The sequence below is a fragment of the Poecilia mexicana genome, unplaced genomic scaffold (genome assembly GCF_051168715.1).
Source record: "Poecilia mexicana isolate PSO_F unplaced genomic scaffold, ASM5116871v1 scaffold_10, whole genome shotgun sequence".
Lineage (NCBI taxonomy): Eukaryota > Metazoa > Chordata > Actinopteri > Cyprinodontiformes > Poeciliidae > Poecilia > Poecilia mexicana.
Genome location: NW_028263379.1, coordinates 13201895 through 13223313, shown reverse-complemented (window position 1 = coordinate 13223313; position 21419 = coordinate 13201895). Strand labels below are relative to the sequence as shown.

The following is a 21419-nucleotide window of genomic DNA, read 5'->3' as shown; positions in this document are numbered from 1 at the left end:
GCTCATTTGAGACCCATCAGTTAAAAGTTATATAGAGTTCTCATGTAGTCTAGAAGTATGAATTTCTTTTTGTTTTCTCCCTCTTACTTCTTTTGCTCTTTGTTTTGCTTTTTCTTTCACTCTCAGTCATTCACTCTATTTGGGTCAAATGGTGGAATTGGGTTTTCCGAAAGGACGCCGATTCTAGACAAACATGAAAACTAGTTTTGGAGATGATGAAAAAGAACCAGACACCGATTGATTTCTAGCCAAGAAGGCTGGTGAAATATCTTTCCAAAATTATCCTTCAAACTAACAAAGTGTTTTTGTAAAGTTGCAATTTGCTAAAGGACGTTTTGATATAGTGTGGTTGAATGTAGATTGAACCTGTTTGATTCAGAAAGAAATCCACATTAGTTTTCAATGCCACAAAGAGAACAGTTAAAAAAAACAACTAACAGCCTCAAATGAGCAGCATTCATACCCAGGTAAGTGCTATATTCTTCTACTGGTCTTACTGGGCTCATCACACTCATGTGATTGACTGGAATCTGTGAAGGGAAGTGAATCTTCCAGCTGATCTGACCTTTCCACTTAACTACAGCTCTAATTACTTTTTAATTAACACCTCTTGTCATCCATTTACTGAATGACTGCCCTGCAGTGAAAAACAGAGACGCTACCTTTAAAGTACTCTTCTCAATAAGATCATAGATGTACACTGTATACTTTAACAAAACATATGTTCAGCCAGACCTGAAGAGTGCAGACGCGTTTCATCCAGATATAGTTCTTCTTTTCACACATCAAAAGCTTTCTTCTTGTGTTTTTAGAAGATGGAACGAAGCAAGAGGTTGCACTTTACCTCTTGATCTCACCTATGTTGTGATCACCCCCCCCCCACACTGATCAAGTCGCTCCTCACTGCAGAGATCTGTAGTTCCCCTGGGAAATAAGAGATGTTCCAGCTTTCCTCTTCCTCAGCTGTCGCCAACACGCCGCCTTTCAGCGTGATTCCTGCTCATTGTACACAAATCAGTTCTTGTGAGGTGGGACTCCGAGTGCTGATCTGTTTGAGTGTGCACTCCTAACATTTGTGCAGGGAGATCATAAGTATTTGTGTTGATGCACTTAAATTTTCTAGTTATCAGCAAAACATTAGTTAAATATTAGAAGGGAAGGTAAATGGGATACACCTTGTAGCTCAGCTGCAGCTATTCAATCATGTACTTGACATTGTGAATGATATAAATTAATCAATATCTACATTAATAAAAGAAAAAGTGAACATCAATTTGTAATTTCCAAGAGGAGATTTAAGACAAACTATTTAAATTTATCCTTTCACTCCCACCCAACACAAATGACAGACTTTATTCCACTGAATCTTTACAAAACAAGTAAATTAGCAACTTGGAGATCATCTGGAAAGTTATTTTTGCTAACGTTTTGCTTCAAAGTTAGCACAAATACTAAACTGCAAAACAAAAACGTTGCAATTGGCGAACTAGTGGCGATAAACCCACCGCTGGAAATTACTCACTACGTATTTTCCTCTAACTTTGCAGATGAGTTCAGTAAAGCTGCTGCGGCCACGTCTCAGTGGCATTTTGTTCAAGCTGACGTTCGAGGAGCAGGTGAACAACATCCGGCCAGACATCATGAATGTGACGTTCGCCTGCGAGGAGGTGAAGAAGAGCGAAGGCTTCCGCAGACTCCTGGAGTTTGTGTTGCTGGTCGGCAATTACATGAATGCTGGCTCAAGGAACGCACAGACGTTTGGCTTCAACATCAGCTTCCTTTGCAAGGTAAGGCTCTGGCAAAACAGAAGAAAGTACTTTGTAGAAAAGTCATCTGAAATAGATTGTTTCAAATGTTGCATCTGTGACGCAGCTAATTAATATACAAAGTTATTATGATGTAAAAGAGCAAACAGTATGGTATACATACAAACACACTTAGATACAATGTACAACTACTGTGCATCAGACAAAATTTGTGTCACGCAGCAATGTTTTAAGGTTTTATTATACAGATCACAAGAGGCAATCTCCAGTCGCCTAATAGGAAAAATTGTAGTTGTCCTGAATTTGGCAGACACACTCAGTCTCTCAGTGAGTGTGCAAATCCAAATGCATAGAAGAAAAATATTGAAATAAACAAAAACATGCTCCCCACCGGCACTTGTTGTAAAAGCATGTCATTACCTTCAATACCCAGAGACTTGACAGGGTTTCTAATACCTTTCAAACTAAGTTCATCGAACGAGTTAGCTTGCAGCAAGGCGTCTGACGACTCCATTTTTACGACTCACAACACGGTTTAAATATTGTGTTGAGGGAGAAAGTAAAATAACCTACACATACCTGCTCTCTCTGCTTCAAAACATAAACTTAAATAATTACTTTTGAAGTCATCAGAGAAAACCAGCGAATTTTGAGCTGACTTGTGGAGTAAGGCAGTTAAATCGCTAAATGTTTGTGTGCCGAAGAGTTTTTGACTTTTATTGATGATATTCTTCTACAAATAGAAAAACATTTAAGCATTATTTAACTCCCTCATCTAGATATTCATCTAAGACAAGAGACGTTACCCTATTACTCTAAAAGCATCCCTAATATGTACCAGAATCTGCAAAAATGTACACTTATTTGTACAGCATCTAATTAGTAGTTGCAGAAGTAGGAGAGTTGCACTTTGTGACATAAAGCCAATTTGAGCACACTATGCTGGCATGCAGAAAGTCATTACAAGTCCTAAAAATTTGATTTTATGTGATTAAAGGTAGAGTATGTAGTCAGGCGGAAGGGAAAATGAAACAAAACGTATGTGTGTGTATTTATTCAGCCCCGTTTCTGCTCACTCTACCCTGTTGCGGAGAAGTTTAAAGTATACCAACCTAAAACGTAACATAAATGAACTTCAGCATGTCTTGTACATGCTTTTACTTTAAAATTAAACTAGTTTCTGACTGCAGCATGCATTTGTGTTTTCTCAGAAGTAACTCTGTTCTCTTTGCTCTCCTGGTGTGGCTCATTTCCCCCAAGCATCTCAGATCAGATTGAAGTTTGTTTTTCAAGGTCTGAGAAGCCACGGCTGTCTTTTGCACTGCACGATTTTTAACCAAACGACTGAACAGAAATAAACGGTTCTCTTCGCAGTCTATGCTTGGACTTATGGGTGGAAAACCCAGATAAGAGAGCAATAAATGCATTGTGAAGACTCCCTCCATTCAATGGAGACTTAAAGCCTGTTTGGATGATGTAGAAAAAGCTCTCCTGTGATGAAGGCAGCGTAGTATTCATGCAAGCCGAGTGAATCAGCGTGGAGTGTTGGTGTAGAGCCGGTAAACGCCTCGGGGGGCTGATTGGGCCATTATTGATGGACAAGAAAGAAAAAGTATGCTTTCTCACTTTAGTCAATCAAGTAAATGGCCCCCCGGGTGTCAGGTCTAGGGTACCTAATGCGCTCATCAGCGAGGAGGTTGATGATGGGAATGTGCAGGGGGGGGAAGGGCCCCTTCTGACCCACCTTCGCCTTCGATGTTTAGCTCCTCTGCTTTAATTCTGGTTTTGTGAGGAATGGAAAGTTTCCTGAAAGCGAGCTTGTTCTCATAAGCCCTCTCCGCTCATGGCCACGGAAGAATGCCCACAGAATCATGTCTGGAATGAAGCTCTTCCAGTCGCTAAAAAACACTTGCACTAAACCGAAAATCCTCTATGCGAGACATTCTCACTATTGAAAATGCCTCAGCGGTGCTTGGATAGGAGAAACGCAGAGCAGAGCCTAATGCAAAGAAAAGGAGCTGTAAAGAAATTAAACTGAGAATGGGTCATAGGGATTGTTATCTATTAAAAATTGACCATGTGTGCACAGGTGTATCTCCATAAATCTGTATTTTACACACATTAAAACACTAAATGGCAACATCAACTTTAGGTTGGAGGATCAGGGGAAACAATAATATATTTTGATATTCACATTAATGTAGTAGTTTAAAAAGAAAATTCAGTGCAATTTTTCAAAGGTATCAAAGATATGAAGAAGTAATTGTGCTCTTCCATTTTATTTCTTCTTTAGTTGGGAAGGGGGAGAATGTTCATCAGCTCCGTTCAATAATTGAACACCACATGGCAATGATTCATGTTCCGTTTAAGTTCAGCAAAACAGGCCGTCTATTTAATTTAGTTGTTGAGTGTGTGACAGGGAGCCATACACCCAGAATTAGTGCATCAGTGTGTTTAAAGGAATATCTGTCTTTAAAGTTTAAATAACTGCAACAATTACCAGTCTCATTATACACTTCCTAATGAAAGCAAATCCGTCTGTACTGGGCTTCACATCTGTCTCTCTCGTATAGACGGAACCGATGTGGCAATATTTGTAAATTTATGCAAACACAATGCTTATGTTCCTTTTACTTATTCACCTTTATGTACAGCTTCATAAACAGCAATAAAACATATTTGTTATCTGCTGCTGCCTTGGCATTAGGAATTAAGTTGACAAATCAACAATGATGCTAATATGAGGATTTTCCTTTCCTACCACGTCTTCCTTTGCCATTAATTGCTGCTTTATTTTATTGTAATTTTTAAGTGGTAAATATGCTAATAGGGAGACTTGTTTTCTTGTAATGTAGCTTAACTTTCTAAATGATCTTCTAAATTAATGTGTTGCACTCACTAGTGAAGGATTTGGAATAATTTTACCTCCGGGCTGTTTATGCTGTGAATTGAATCATATCCCTGGTGTGATTTGTTGCCAAAAACAAAACAATGGGGTATTGTTTTTGAGTCAACATCCAATGAAAATCTTTATTTGAAATTGAAATTTTTTTCACACAGTCCTTCTAGTTGTTCCATTAAAATAGGATGAGATGTGACACATTGTGACTGTGGCCTTTGTTTTCTGTTATTATGTCGTATACAAATGAAAAAAGTTGATAAAGGTGCAGAGAAAGTCGCTCGGGATGAAGTTAGCGGTTGCTGCTTGCTGCTGCTCGGAACATGTGACATAAATAATGACCTCCATAAACTAAAGCACGAAATTAAAAAAAAAAAAGATCCATTGTTGCTGTGCAACATGCACATATATAACTGGAAGCTGGAAGAGACCTCACAGTAGTAAAATCAATGACATATAAAAACATTTAATAAAACTCAATTTTTTTTCCCCAGTTATTTGAAAGCATTAACTCAAGTTTATAAACAAAACAAGAAGTCAAGCTCATGAGGTATTTGGTGAAACCAAAAATTGTGATTGGCTCGTCATCTACTGTTTGCTATATTAGCTACAGCTAACACAATTAGCGCTAACTTGAAATCAAAACAAATTGGAAGTTGATGGGCGGATGTTTGAAATGACGATGAAGTGTCTTTAATGTTCACTCATAAAACTGGTGTGGTATGCATTCGTACTTCTACCACTTTACTCTGACACCCCTAATTAAAATCCAGTGTGCCAGTTTGAAGAAGCCGTGGTCGTTGGGCTGGCCTGCATGTGGTGCCTTCCCAAAGCATTCAGCAATAATGCTGATGAATGTCAGGGTAATGATTTCCGATTAATAACCAGTTAAAAAGTTTCTAAGTGTTTCTGCCACAGATAATGAGTAGTCTTTCCAGCTTCTGTGGGGAAAAAAAAAATAGAAAATCATTATTTCCATCTCGACAAGAAAGTTTTATTGAAAGAGTTGCTTCTGGTCTGATTTTTTTGGCATTCAAACAAATTAGTAGTAGTTTCTTAATGACTTCAACTCTTTATTGTCTTTTTACCTTCTAAAACTTTTTATGGTGCATTAAACAATAAGTGTCACTGAATATATTACCAAGATACAGAGCCTGAAGGTGTGGTACTTAAATGAATTTATCCAACTTTAATTGAGTTGTTGGAAGATCTCAGCGATATGCATTTTGCTTGCAGTGATCTTCGGACATTATTTGCAATATATTGTGCAGCTCTAATTACAGACCTTCAGTGTACTTTATTGAGGCGTTTAAGTGATTGACAAAAGAAAACAAAGTAGTACATAATCATAAAGTTGAAGAAAAATCATGGATTCTTTGCCAAATGTGCAGAACACAACAGGCAGACAGATGACAACAAAATGAACACTTTGTGTAATGGAGCACTGACCATTCCCCTCAACGCATGTAATCCGCCATGAAGCACGGCGATGGCAGAATCATGCTGGTGAGAGTTATTGGGGACATCAGCAAAGTTAACAGTGGGAATAGTTTAAAAGAAAACTTGTTACGGCAGAACAAAAACCCTAAACATAAAGCCAGACCTGCACTAAATTTATTCATATTAAATCAAATTCAGGTGTTGGAATGGCCTATTCAAAGACCAGACCTGTGTGAATAGTTTTAGATGTGAACTTAGCAGGAGAAATTGACCCAAATCTAATTTTCTTTTTGCTCATATTCAACCCATACCTGACTTTTTCATGGCAGTCTGAACAACCCAAATCCGATTTTTTTTTATTTTTATTTGTGCCACTTTCATATGTGGAACTAAATGCGAACTAAATCCAAGCGTTTCAAAGTGTCTGCAGTCAGAACGGTCATGTGGCATTTTGTCTGACTTTCTAGTCATTGATGTGAGACATGCGTCATAATTCTGCACCAGAAGAAGAAGCCAGACGGGGTGAATCTGAAGATAAACCATGGCTGCGGCAAGCAGTGCCGACGTTTAACTTCCTTTTCTCTTCTTAGCTTTCTTCGTATAGTTATGATCTTATGGCATTACTGTCGTCTCCCATTGCTCTACAACTTTAAAATCGAGCTACAGATGGCGGGATCCGTCATTACCTAAACAGCGCTCTGCTGTGTGACTTCAGCGTTCCTCTTCTGCGCATGCGAGTTGCTTTGGGGTCTTAAACTGTTCACAAAGAAGTCTGATCACATTTAATCAGTAGTATGAATGTCTTTGCAAAAAAAAAACAAAAAAACATTTGATTCCTACAACTTGCTCTGTGAACATCCAGTAGCATCAGCCTATTTGGCTTTATCTTAATTTGCTACTCTTTTTAGGCCCTGTGTAGATTGTACAGTGAAACTGATGTAAATTATTAAACAAATAATCAAAATATTGAATGTATTTTTATTTAAAGTGTTCTGACTATCAGATGGCTCGGTCGTCATGCAAATCATGTGAACCATAAAGCATTTATCGGCACAGATCATAATATTTCCCTTTCGAAATGAGAGCGATTTCATTGACGTTAAAACATCAAACCTTATTTTTTGTTGTTGTTTTCAAAGTTTCTAAATACCATGAAAACAAAAGAAAACAATCATTTTCCAAATGTTTTATTTGATTATTCGAATCTTTTGCTAGGAACCAACTCACCTCACATTAATTATATTTATTAAGTTTCACTGATTAATTTTAATTAACCCATATTACCTAAAACACCAGGGCACGGGCGCCCACTGCTCTTAATGAAACCGCAGTATGGTGTGAGCACCAGCTGAGCTCACGCATTCACATTTTATCAGTGAAGCTTGGGGCAATAAAACCTGTTTACACACTCCATCCTTCGCTACCTTTTCAGTAAGCGCTGTGTTTGTGAATGTTTATAAATCAAATGGCTTCTGATAGTTATGAGACGTGCGAGAGAAGCAATGTTTCTGTCGGAAGATGAACAAACCCAAAATTCATTATCATGAAAGTAACTCGTGGCTCTCTCAATAACTGCTATCAGACAGGACAAATTGTCAGATCCTCTCACTGTTGCAGTATGTGTATCCTGTAATTGTTTCAGTATTACCGAAATGTGTGTTAATTAGCACATCCATTGTGTGCACATGCGTGGGCATCTCCAACTGCACCTTGTTTACCGCACAGATATCATCAGTGCAAGAACGCCGAGGTGTGTTGTGCTAATTAGCTTTCCCAGCATGCCATTCGAACTGCATTGCAGCCACAGTGGGGAATGAATATGGAACAAGTTTTCTACGTGCTGATGTGAAGAATCACACTAACAGGTGCTCTGCTGATACGATGGTGTACTTTTCACTTCCTCACAGGTTTGAGATGTTATATACAACTACTGGCTGTGCTAAATTACATCATTGAGCCCTACAATTATTACCACTGACCACTGCTTCACCCCACTCATCTTGCGCCAGGATGATTTTTTTTTTCTTTTTGTGAAAGCAGACTACAAGCACATTACTGATCACTTGGAGCCTAAAACATGTTCCCTCTGTCACATGAATCAGTATTTGTACAGTAGAAGTGAAATGTGTCAGACTGTGAAGTGGGGGGATTTTACTGAAATAGATTTTCCTCCATTTATTCATCAATGAAATGTTTTTAGGGTTTTTTTTTTACCTGCAAATACTGCAATTGAACGTATATTCTTTTTTTTTTTTTTTTTCTCCCAGCTACGAGACACTAAATCCATCAGTCACAACACAACACTTCTCCATTTCCTGGCTGAGAAGTGCGAAGAGAATCACCCAGAGATTTTGAAGTTTCCAGATGAACTGGAGCATGTGGAGAGTGCCAGCAAAGGTAGGCTTCTCTGTTTATATGAGCTAAGTTGTGTTCCACAGGGTACTACATGTCTGTCTGGGATAGGAAAACGTCTTCACTGTGCAGAAACTGAACAAAATACAGATGCGAGTTCACTTTTTCCATTATTTTCTTCTTGCACTATATTTTTAGCACATTAAGGCCTTCCACGTGCACATTTCCCTCGACTACAGCTAGGCGTCTCTGTTTGTGACAGAAATAGAGCTGTTTAGTTGGACCGTGCTGTCATTCTCCCCGTCAATAATCTAATTCCACTTTAATTCCTTTCTCCAGCGTTCGGAGGAATCCCCTCAGGCTTATTTACTTTGTTAGTCTCTTAATTGGTCATTTAATCTAATTCAACTAATTATGCACTTGACTGAGGCTGCCAGCCATTGTGCTAGTCAAATGAAATAGTCTTCAAGCATTTTGGGCAGAAGGATGTCTGTATGATCGCATTTGGAATCATATAGGCGTCCGATAAGAAACCTGTTAATTGACTGAGCCCAGAAAATAAATACCTCAACTCGGCAGATATTTAAAGAGACGGGAAGTGTCTTGCACACACAACACATGCAGTTGCATTCAAAAATATTCACATCTTTTTAACCTTTGTACTTTTTGTCATGCTACATCCACGTTTAAAGCCGTTTTAGGTTACTTTGATAAATCTAATCATGTCTTAACTTGGTCCAGTTAAAGTCCAAGCTTAAATCTAGTGGAGAATTGGTGGCAAGATTCAAAACCAAAGCTATTTCTTGCAACCTGACTGAGCTGGAGCTGTTTTACAATGAAGAATGAACCTGAATTCAAGTTGTTTTCTTTCCTCTTCAGAACTATGTACTACTTTGTGTTGATCCGTCACATAAAATCCAAATAAAATTAGTTTCGGTAAGTGTTTGCAATGTGACAAAATTTGAAGAAGTTCTGTCTCGATGACCACATATAGCTTTTCAGTGAGATGCCTTCAGCAGCTTTACATGACCTTGACTGGACCAATAGTATTCAGTCTAATTAGGTGTTTTACAAAAGTACCGTTTAATCTTTTTTCTGTCAGCAGCTTTGATAAATATTGGAGCTTAATGATTTAACAATCTATTTTCCTGGATTTACTTTGGAGCAGATGACAGCAGTGATCAGAAGACGCGTCATGTCTGAATATTGCTATTGATAGATTTTAATGTTGCTATAGATTGCTTGTGTATGTTTTTACTTATTTATCCAAGCCTCCGAATCGCCTGAGGTTTGGATAAATCTCATGAGTCCCCAATATAAGATGTATTTTCACCCTCAATACATTCAGTACTCTGTACTCTCTCAATTTCAGGTTAATTGGTATTTTAAGTGACTTTTCTTAACTACATATTTCTGGTGAGTTGCATCTGACTTTGTCACACAATTTTTATTTAGAACTGACAAACCCCCCCCCAAAAAAACTCACATTTATTCATTAATATATCCATCTATTCTGTGAAACACAGCTGCTGTTTATTTGGACAACTGGTGGCTGATAAAATAGTCTGATTAGAAGAAAATGGCATTGTAATTATAATTGTTCTTTTCGCCATTTAACAACATGAATATTATAAAACAATAAAGCATCCACTTTGCACATGTAATATGGGGCAAGCAGACAAGCAGAGGATGATTAAACAATAAAAAGGAAATTGTTGTACCTTGAATAAACCTTTGTTGAGCCTGTCACCCACTCGTCTGATTCATTTATTGTTTTGTTTTTGTGATTGTTGATTCTGAAAAGCTGGTGTGGGAGAACTCCATCTAAAGGACGATTTCTATGAAGGTCGCGGTCAGATTTAATCAAAGCGTCATCTTCCCTCGCAAATATTAAACAATTAATGCATGTGATTTAAATGTGCAATCAGCCCGGGATAATTTAGAAAATTGTACTTCGTCCAACTTGATTGATTGCTCCAGACGGCTCCCCCACTTTTTAGTTTTTCTAAAGAAATAGCTTTGGATATCAGCTTTTTGTTTAGTTATTCCATCAAAAATCAGCATTCTCCAAGAGTTGTCTGCACTGAGGAACATCCTTGTCCGATTGCAAGTTGGAGTCTAACAAGGAAGCAAGTCCTGCATTTCTAGATGTTCCCTTTGACAACTCATTTCCTCTCTGGATTCTGCTCCTCTCAGCTCTGCCTGTATGAAGGGCAGTTTTTATAAAATAATCACGTCCTCATGACAGGATTTAAGGTGTGTGGAGTTCTGACGGAGTCAAGGATAATTAGTTCAGTTGTTTTAAGCAATTATGTAATTTGTTAAGTTGGACAAATTCCTTTAGAAAGGTTAGCAGAACTAATATGTTTCTAATTTGTAAATATTTTTTATGTGTGCCTCAGTGAATTACTATATTATTGAAAAGTTAATTTCAGTAAGTCAGTTAAAAACAGAATATACATTATTTTTGTTCATTTTGATGGTTTGCAGCTGATGAACCAATATTACAAGGCTTTGCTTTGCAACTTTCTCAAGGTTGGAGGTTTTCATTTTCACTTACCATCTCTGTTTCCTTCCACTGAACTTTCCCTCAATGTTCTTAACTTCACCCGGATTCTTCGGCAATAACATTTTGTTGTCATTGTTGATGAATGACAACATATAGTGGGGGTTTAACTCACTATATGCTGGTCAGCTATCGGGTTAGCTGTGTTTATCATCATGCTGGTACATTAGAAACCCTTTATTTATAGGACTTGGATGATATAACTTTCTCTTGAGGTTTCATTAGCTGTAATCATCAAATTGAACAGAAATAAAATGCTTAAAATATGTAGCTCTGTGCAATGAATCTGAGAGTTTCAGTTTTTTATTTTTATTTCATGAAATAACATTTGATGACATTCTCAATTGCTGTGATGCACCTGCAGAATTAGGGACTTCACAGCATATGCAGACTTGATTCCCCACATTTAAAACACTTATTTTCTTCCCTTTCATTCCCAAAATGATGTATTCCATTCATGCTCAGACGCCACTGCGTTTGCCGGTTTCAAACATATACTGTAGAGCCCTTTGCAAAAGGTTTTAGGTGCTTTGGATGTCTGTGATGTTTACTTTCCTTCTCCATCTGTGTGTAAATAGGAAGATGAGTTTCCAGTCTAGTTTTGCTGTTGCTTCCTGTGATTAAACTCTCAGGGCAGACGCGCTTTTAGTGTATGTACAGTTTATCTGCAGCAGGAACTCGTGAAATGAAGTAAAAGAGCAGTTAAAAAAAAAAAAGAATTAGGAAAATGAGGTTGCTGAAAGAAGCGACGGCTTCCTCTGAGAACCTAGCACTGTGACCAGATTTTTGCATAACAAGTCACAAGGCAGTCATCCCGCATTAGCAAGGTCTCTTTCTCTCTCTCCCTCTCTCCTGCTTTCTCTCTATCTCTCTCCCTGGCAGAAATCGTGCTGCAGACAAGTATTTCCAGATGGGCTGTCCAAGCTCCTCAGCAGAGGCATAAAGAAACAGACTAAAAAACACTGCTAGTCAGCCATGAAAAGTGAGTGCAGCAGACTAAAGAGACAGGGAGCTGCCGTTTTTTTTTTTTTTCTTGGATTTTGAAGATTTCTTGTTGATTTATCAGTGGTAGAAAGCAGGCTGACCTTGGGACACCCACCTACTGCCCAGTGAAGTGGTGCTGATTAAAGATTGGCAGTCAGAAATGCAGCTTCTTTGATATCCTTCCATCCATGTATGAAAGCTGCTTGTATTGATGAAAGTACAAGTTGTGGTTGTCAACATTTATTTGGGAATTTTTTTTTTTCCCGATTGGCTCATAAATAAAGAGGAACATTCTGTTCTTGTTTTTTGCGGTACTGTGTCTGTGAATGCTGTTCACAGCTCTTGCTAATTTTGTGTATGATGCATTCAATTTGCATATACAGTAACTGTGTGGCATGGGCTTCATACCAACACAGGATCTACTGTTCCCTTTCCATACCCCTGACCTCATCTTCATAGTAACCCCTGAGCCTTCAGAGAGGTGTCATCGGCCAGTTTGCCTTGTTAAATTTCCCCCAGAGATGAGCATGTGGGGACTGACAATGGGTACTAAGTCTGTGTGGTGATTCCACTCAATCAGTGGCTCAGTGACGATCCGTCTTGACAATCCGGGAAAAAAGGAAATATGACACGAATGTTCTCATAAATCCATTTAGTATAAGGCATAGCCAAGGGCAAAGTACTTTGGAGCTTGTGAGAGAGAAAATGGAGAATGAGCAAAGAGGAGAAAAAAAAAAAAAAGATGAACTCTGAGGATATTAATACCACTGTGAATATATCTATTATCCACATTCATTTCAAGGCACTGCAGCATAATAAAGCAGTACCCATTTCCCATTTAAACTCTGAAGCAGTACTTGGCTCTGCATTACGTAGACAAAATGGCTTTCTGGATGGGGTGGGACACAGAAAGGATCATTTGTCTTTTGGTCTCCGTGGAATTGCAAGGAGCTGTGGGGTTCAGAAGATATTCCCTCATGCAGGCAGAGGGTAGCGAGTATTTCACTGAAATCAGGAGCAGCCGCTTGAGAATCCCTCTGAATTATTAAAACTAAACACATAAATACCACGGTGGTTAAGAAGCACCATTTCATTTTGTGTTGATGGAGTTAATTATTTAAAAATAAATGTTCTAAAATTATATTTATTTTATTTATAACAATATTTCTTCAGTTACTTTATTAAGTTTATAACTGAACCACTAACTTTGTCGCTTGATTTATAAATATTAAATGAAATATAGGGGGAATTTACTCTGTGTGCCTTTTCCTTTAAATCTGTCTTTCGTGTAACAGTGATGAAATGCCATCTTTAACATTATTTTCCATGTTCTTGTTTTCACATTTAAGCTGAATAAAATCTAAGTTGTCCATTGATATTAGCCTGAATAGCAGTGCATATCTTCATGGTGTTACAGAGTTTTCAGTGAACATAATAGTATGTGACTCCAAATCTTCAGTTTATTGGTGCTAGCTTGTGTTTTTACATTTTGTACATCTCATTTCAAAATGACTCTGACTTTTCTTCCTCTTTTTTTTTTTTTTTTTTCAGCAAGCGTAAGCATCCTTTTTTTCTTGGCAGTCAAAACATGTGCACTTAAGTGTAGGATTGGGTTGCATCTATTCTTTTAAACCTTCTTGAAAAAATTATACAGTGGGATGAATATTATTGTCTGCCTGGACAGTGTTGTAATATTGTTGCATGTACCACTGGGCATTGTTTATTTTAACCTTGCTGTCTTAGACTAAAGATGCAAGGAAAGTACTTGCCTCTTGTATGAATGTAGAACTTTAATAAAAAGTCACATTATTTTATTTAAAAATCAGTCGAGCTATTCTATTGCTTTTGTTAGAAAAAGTCCTCAGCAAGCAGCTTATGACTGAAACTAAAACATGTTTTTTTTTTTTTTTTACAGGTAATGTGCTCAAAACCATCATAATATGCAGTTTGGTTTTTGCTGGTGTTGCTGAGGTGTATTTTTTGTTTTTGAACATTTCAAATTATTTTTAAAAAAAGATGAAAAAGGTGGATACACAAGGTGAGACGTAGGTTTAAGAAAATATTAACTTTTTTATATGATTTGAGCAAATCTACTGCATCACAAAATCATTTAAAGCAAAATGACTTCAATAATAATAATAATAATAATAATAATAATAATAATAATAATAATAAACACATCTAGTGGATTAATCATGTTTTATCCAGGATTACAACCGCCTTGCTTAATGTTTTATTTGCATAGTCTTTTATTTTTCTTTTATGGGGACAGGTCACACTCATAAGTTTACTTTATTGTAAAATGCCCAACCCTGGGAAATGTATTTGTCTCTCTTTACCTTTTTTTTTCCTGTTACTAGTGCCATAAAATCTACATTGTTACATTTAATCTCAGTGGACTAGCTCTCGGGTTTCACTGATATCCGTTAATGTTTATTTTTTTCTTTTGCTGTCATCTTCATGGTACCTAAATGATACCCCTGTACTACTGACAGGTTTCCAAGTGTATAAAAGCTACAACATGTCGTTTTGTTAGCAGATTTAGTTTGCAGTTCTTTATTAAACATGCATAGTACTTATTAGTATGCATGAAATGTGTGGTAAAGTAATGCCACGTCATGACTGAAGTGGTAGATGAACAAAGCTAAAGCAATCTCTACACCACTGATTTTTTATAAATTTATTTATTTTTTCATATTTGATGATCGTGTGCAAAGTATTAACTTACTGCTATAGAACAACCCAGCCTCACTTTATCTCATCATTTTGAAAAACAAACATTTTTGCTGTGGAATAGCCAAGAATTTCTTAGCCAGTAATACCAACACGCTTCTCTTTTTACACACAGGACAGAAATATGATGAATGCCACACTTAGCAGTCACTTAGATTTGTCATACTAAAGGTATTTCTCCTTTTGAAGTATTTGAATGGCAGTCTGACTCAGGTGGTTATTATTAATCTCAGTGGGAGTGATCCATTTGCTTTTTATTCGTGTGAAGCCTGAGGAAGTGTATCGTTTCAGCTTAATGGCAATTTATTAGAGGAGAAATAGCAAGCAGATGAAAGTAAGGAAGTTTTCTTTTTCTTACCCACGTAATCTGTGATGACATTTTAACAAGACAGAATGCACCTCAAACAACAGAAAACTGTACGGTTATGGGAAATGATCAGTGAACTTTGATTTTTGACTATAACGTGACTGATCCACTCAAAGTTGGTTAAAGTTTTGATTCAAATCTTAGGAGAAACTAAAGTGAAAGTCACAAACTTTCAGCTAGGACTCAAAGCTAGATTAGTATTTTGAAAATATTAACACTTGGTGTGTATTTCCAAATACCACGTCACAATCTAAAGACGAAACTTTTATTAGTTTTGACAGAATTACAAAAATATAATCTGTAGAGAATTGATTCTTATACTATTTATCAATTGCCACATAATTCATTAATGATCACAAATAATCTAATTTTTCTTAACTCCAGTGAATAACAATATTTTATTTAGGAGCATCAGCAGTTTGCGCCGGCCAACTGCATGAGCAGGAACAAGCCACATTTAGCTTAGCTGCCGTTAGCTTTAAGAAAACGGGCTATTTTATTTAGCTTAGTGGCCAATAAAGGGATAAATCAAAAACTGCAGAAACACGATAAATATACACAATATAGACACTCAAATTGCTCACCCTAAACTATTGTTTCTACCCAAATACAACCGACTCTGAACCGAGTTCTGATGGATGAGGTGAGCTTAGCCATTCTAAGTCTGTGTCGGGAACCAGAGGAGAGCTAGGAAATATGTATGAAGTAATTTCCTCTCTGCATTAATCAAATATTGTTTAGTTCCAGTCAATAAAAAACTATTTATTTATACAGCGGTGTAATAGGGTGAGGTAGTAGTACAGGATCGGCAGGCCCAGTGGTGTAAATGGACAGTGTGACATGAAGGATATTAGAAACAGGAAACAGACCTGTCCAGCTCCACCAGCGCTGAGTGAGTGATGAGCTCTGGAGAGGTTTTTCTTTCTATTTCACTTTTTTCCCCTCCGCTTGCTTCACGGTGGATGAGTAGTTCATTGTGAGAGCATAACAACTACTCTCTTCCTTTTTTTCCACCTTTTTTCTCCCGCTTTTTGTTCTTTCTGTCCATCTCACTTTCCCTCCCCCTCTCATTTCCTACACCACCGCTTTAGCGAGCCTATATAAATGTAGACAGAGATAGACACATGCAGGGAGGCCAGCAGCGCTGCTTAGCATCAGGCTCCGGTCGGTGACAGCGGATTTCAATGAGGGTTGACAATGGGACCAGGAGTGAGAATAATGCTTTTTGCCAGCCTAGAAATTCAGCCTGTCACAGAAGACCATTTTCCATGCTGAGAGAGTTCCATGAACCGAGGTGTTGAAGGAAGTGCCATTTTAAATGTGGCTCTTTTTTTCTACAGTAAACTTCTAAGAATGACTTTTTTTGCCCTTGAAGGGGAGAAGAAAGTATTTTCATCGGATCAAAAACTTTTTTTTTTTTTTTTTGCTGAAAACTTTTTCTTGGAAATATCGTTCATTCATTTACACATTCATCATGGATGGATGTTTGCGTGATTTCTGAATGGTTTTCACTTGTAGCTCTTTTTAACCTTCTCAGGATTCAATAAAAGTACTTTACAATGTATTTTTTATTCACAACAGCACTCGCAGCATCACTTCACACACAAAGAAGTGCTTTACAGTGGCTGTTGCCCAGCTCTGCCTTCCCATATTTTTTTCACACTTTTTTTAAGGAAGCCATGTTGTTGCACAACCTGGATAAAATAACAATCATTGGGCGGTCAAGACCACAATACTGATCAATCTGGGACCCACAATATTACATTTTGGGGGACAATTATTTCCCATCAAGCCCCAATAAAAATATTGATATTTTAAAAGCATCGTTATAATAATGAGACACCCTTTTTGAGAAAGAGTCTCACTTTCAAAATTGGCGTCTTTAAGCAACAATAAAAAACAATGTACACAATAAATGAACTGAAAAAGTTCAAAGAAAAGTAAGACATTGTAGTTTTAAGACATTACATTAAAACGTGCTTCAACTTGTTAAGGTGAAAAAAGCTTCCAAGCTTCTTGATGTTTATCGGACAAAAGGAGCATTGGAGGAAATAGCTGTTTTCCCAAGTTCTGTATGTACTGATGGAACAACCAAATTCAATGCAAGTCTAAGTGGAGGCCGCAGTTCTTTTCAAAAAGGCTTTACAGAGACAGGTAACCAAATGTTGATTTACAAATGGAAATTTTCCGGTTCAAAGTTATATGGAGATAACGAAGACCACGTAACCGTAGGATACAAAGAACAATAGTGGACATTCAGATCATTTTCTCATCTTGAATGAAAAAATCAGATTATTTTCTATAAACGAATAAACCCTAGTTTTAATTTGACTTATTAAACAGATGTTCAATATGGAACTTAGAGGTTTAAGTTCAACTTATAACCTGAAAAATAAGTTAATCGTTATTCAATTTGAAGAAGAATAAATAAATAACTTTGTCATCTGCATAATGAAGAGATGTATCACAAACACTCTAGAACATCCACAACATGAATGCAAATAAAAAGTACTGGTCCAAATATAGAGCCTTATGGAAAACCTTCTTCCAATATTTAGATAGAAGGAAATATGATTGAGATAAACACACTGCTTATGACCAGAAATTTTACTTAAAAAACAACTTCTGTCTTGGTATGAATATTTACATCTGAAAGTCTTGGACATCAAATTATATGAAACCTTTCAGGTACAAAAATCCATGTTTATGTTGGCATAAACAGCCTAATTGAACATTTTAAAACCCCTCCAGAGCTGATTTTCAAATTTTCCCTCTCAAAACGTTATCAAACATTCTGATTCGTGTTACGCACAGATAAAGTGGGATGAGCCAAATAAAACTTGTCACAACGATGGCTGAAGAGCTGAACTTAGAAATCAGTAAGAGGACGACTCATCCAATACCGAGGAACCTTGAAGTTGTTGTCACAGGGGAGACCTGATATATTTGTATCTGTCCGGCTCTTCTGATCCGTATGATAATGGCTATGATCGCTGCTGAGCAAATGAGCAGGAAACTGAGGTTTCTCTGAAGTGATTCCTGCACCCTCCAGATAAGGCACCGTTGAGACCTCACAAGGCTTCGGTGCCTCCCTGACATGAACATCAGAATACAGCCAACCTCTTCACAGTCAATGATCGACAAGAATTCATATTCAAAAGGACACGTTGGTTGAATTATATGGTATTGTTAGATACTTTTGCATCAACTCAACCAATTATTTAAAAACCCTATAGGTTTAATTTGATTACTGTAATTTGCTGTCAAAATTTTGCTTATTCTTCATTTTATTAAAATTTCCGATTAAGCTAGATTCGAAAATAGTCACTATTAAACAAACATGATTTTGTAAATTCTGTCAAGTTAGTGTTTTTAAATTCCACTTCCTTTTGTATTCAAAAATTGCTGTTGAGGCTTTTAATGAAATGATTGGCATCAGTTCAACATGAAAGTTATTTCATAACACAATATATGAAAATTGAAAAGTAATAAAATAAGGCAAAATCAAAAATCATCTCAGATATCTGATTATTTTTTAATTGTACTATTTGTTGTGTTAAATTATTTCAATATTCTTAAACCAATTAGTCTTACTCTTAAAATACATCTGATAGATATTTTTAAGTGAAGCACAATATGTCGGCATCAACATTAGTTTCAACCAGTGTTAGTCATTTTCTAATAATATTGTCAATACTGGTATTGAAATCTCCAGTACTAAATAACAGTTGTCAGCCATAACACCAATATACAAATTTAAATTATCACATCGGTGCATCTCTAGTTATCAACTGCAGTAGCAGACTTGCATTTTACAAAACTCTTCTTGGCTTAAGTTTCATAAACATGATCAGATCACAAACAACTAACAATTCTCACTCCTAGAAATATTGATTAATAATGTTGAAAAAAGTTCAGTCTACAGAATGGAGTGAGTGAAAAGTTAAATAGTTAAATCACTTCTGTGTCTGTATAAATCCTCGCAGACTTCATGCTCTTGTATCAGCATTGCTTGGGCAGACCTGCATTAAGGTCATCGATAGGCCTATTTTACGTCTGTTGCACAGATGTGATTTGCAAATTCGCATTAAGCAAAAGGAATCAATAAACTTTTTTTTTTTCCACTTTTGAGATATTCAGTCCTAAACCAACCTGCATAAACAAAGGAGCAACAAAAAAAGATGTTTGTAGCTTCAGCTATAGACTGATCTGCAAGGAAAACCACTGAATTCTTTAAAAAGTTAAATATTTAAATTGTATATATTGAGATAAGCCCCAAACCTCCATTTATTTTCTCCATGGCTGCCAAAACAGAAGTTAATATTCGGCCTGTGGCATTTTTGAAATCGACTGTAAAGACTTGAAGTCTTTAGTTCCAAGTTCTGTTAATCTTTACCGCTCAATACACACAAATGCCACGACTTGAAAAATACCAATCACAACAGGCTTGCTATTTACCCAGAAAAGCAACAGATCATTTTCTGACTAGGTGGTCATTGCGGTTAAGTGCCTGTGTTTTTCTCTTATTCCTTCCCACACTCTCTGCCTCTATTGACCACGGCTTGAGAAAACGTGTCTGTGGATGAAATGCTGTCATAAGAATCGGACTGACTCCCTGTGTGTCTGCGGGGGTGGGAATTGATTTTGGATACTATATTGAGTAATTTTTATCATGGGCTGTCATCAATACCTGATTTAAAAGCATGGCCTGCAGCTCACATGGCAGAGCTGCTCATCGGGAGTTTTAGCGGGCCTGGGGAAATTGGTTCCCCTGGGCCTGTTTCAGTTAATGCATGCCACTATGTGTGAAGACTCAACCATCACTCATGATTTATATCCCAGATAGGAGCAAAGATATAGCAGCACATAGGCTTTCAGTGACTGCATTGTAACATTTATTTGTTGCTGTAAGACTTTTTGCAGGATCTGCCAAGACCACGCTCAGCTGTGTCTGTCATTTTCCGGTTGTTGTTTTTGTTTGGAAGCCTGCTAAAATGCCACACTCTTTTTCTTGCAATTTTATTTCAGACATATTGTTGTAAACTAGCACAAATGATTTCACCTGCGTACTGCAGTGTCAAGTATTTACCGTGGCTGAAAAACAGAAGCGTCTCTGTTGCCAGCTCCATGCATCTTGAAATGTAGGAGGAAAACGGGTCTCTTTGATTACCCACCTTCATACCTGAATGTGTCTGTCCTGTGTTGTACACGCCATATTGTGTTTGTTTGCCTTTATGATGTAAATTTGCTTGGTCTCCTCTAATTCTGTCCCCGGGCTTCGTGGAACAAGTTTAATTTAGCAGCCAGCCCTCTATTTCCAAAACAAATCTAACAGGTCCTGACTATGACCTTTCTCTTACATGTTGATGATTTGCATTTTCCACCCTCTTTGTTTTTTATAGCTCTGATATGGAGTCACACTGTGTGATCCATATTCAAATGATATTTAAATCAGCGCCACATTTGCATGAAAAATTGAGGATTTGAAGCCGGGTCGCCTGCATACTGATCAGAGGGACAACCTTCATTGGAAGGAGGCTTGATATAGCAAATAAATGGGACAGGGTATTAATAATCTTCATGGAAGGAGTGTTCTATATTGCGCGCCACCATGACGGAGTGTTTTCCTCCCATGTAATGAAGCCCATATATTTCTCAAGCTCTTTGCTTTCAACTCAAGAAATGATTACGCTCTTCAAACAGAAGGATTCAGCCACGGTGTTGCATTTTAAGGAGTAAATTACCCGAAGAAGGACAAACACCAGCATAGTTTCAAGCAAACCTTTTTTCACCCAAACATCGCATTGAATCAATATGATGTTTGTGGAAATTAGCGCGGCGTTCGGAAAATAAAAAAAATAAAGTTCAAACTCTTTCAGAGCAGCTCCTTGAAGAGCACTTAAAAGCCTATCTGTGACATATTCGAGCTGTCGAATTATTTCAGAATGTATGCTTTTAAAAGTAAGATGGAAAAACTTCATGAATTGCATTGTTGGTAAAAGTAATTTGTGGTTTAATATTTGAAAAATCTTTCCAACTCCTCATGCTTCCCTCCGTGTGTCGAAGCTGTCAGTTATCCTGTCGCTTCGTGTAATCCCAGCTTCTCTCCATGACCTTGAGGCTGAAACTCTGCGGGGTTCGCGCCATCTGTTGCACGACCTCATGTCACCAAAGAAATTTCTCTGACTGTATGTTGTTGGTGTCATGCTGCAAAGTGAATTAGGGAACAGTCACATTCTCTGCTGGTGCTTTTCATGATAGTGGATTAAAAAAAAAAAGATCTGCAGACCACTTTTAAATCGCCAGGTCTTT

At 37.3% G+C, this 21419-nt stretch overlaps 1 protein-coding gene across 6 annotated transcripts in view; it reads left to right on the top strand.

Annotated features, from left to right (window-relative positions):
* diaph2 (diaphanous-related formin 2) overlaps positions 1-21419 on the top strand; it is a 440846-nt gene that overhangs the window by 267650 nt on the left and 151777 nt on the right. For all 6 annotated transcript variants that reach the window (XM_088009428.1, XM_088009427.1, XM_088009429.1 and 3 more), the window contains 2 exons: positions 1548-1787; positions 8373-8502. In XM_088009428.1, the coding sequence (XP_087865554.1) occupies positions 1548-1787; positions 8373-8502 (370 nt within the window). The remainder of the gene's footprint in view (positions 1-1547; positions 1788-8372; positions 8503-21419) is intronic.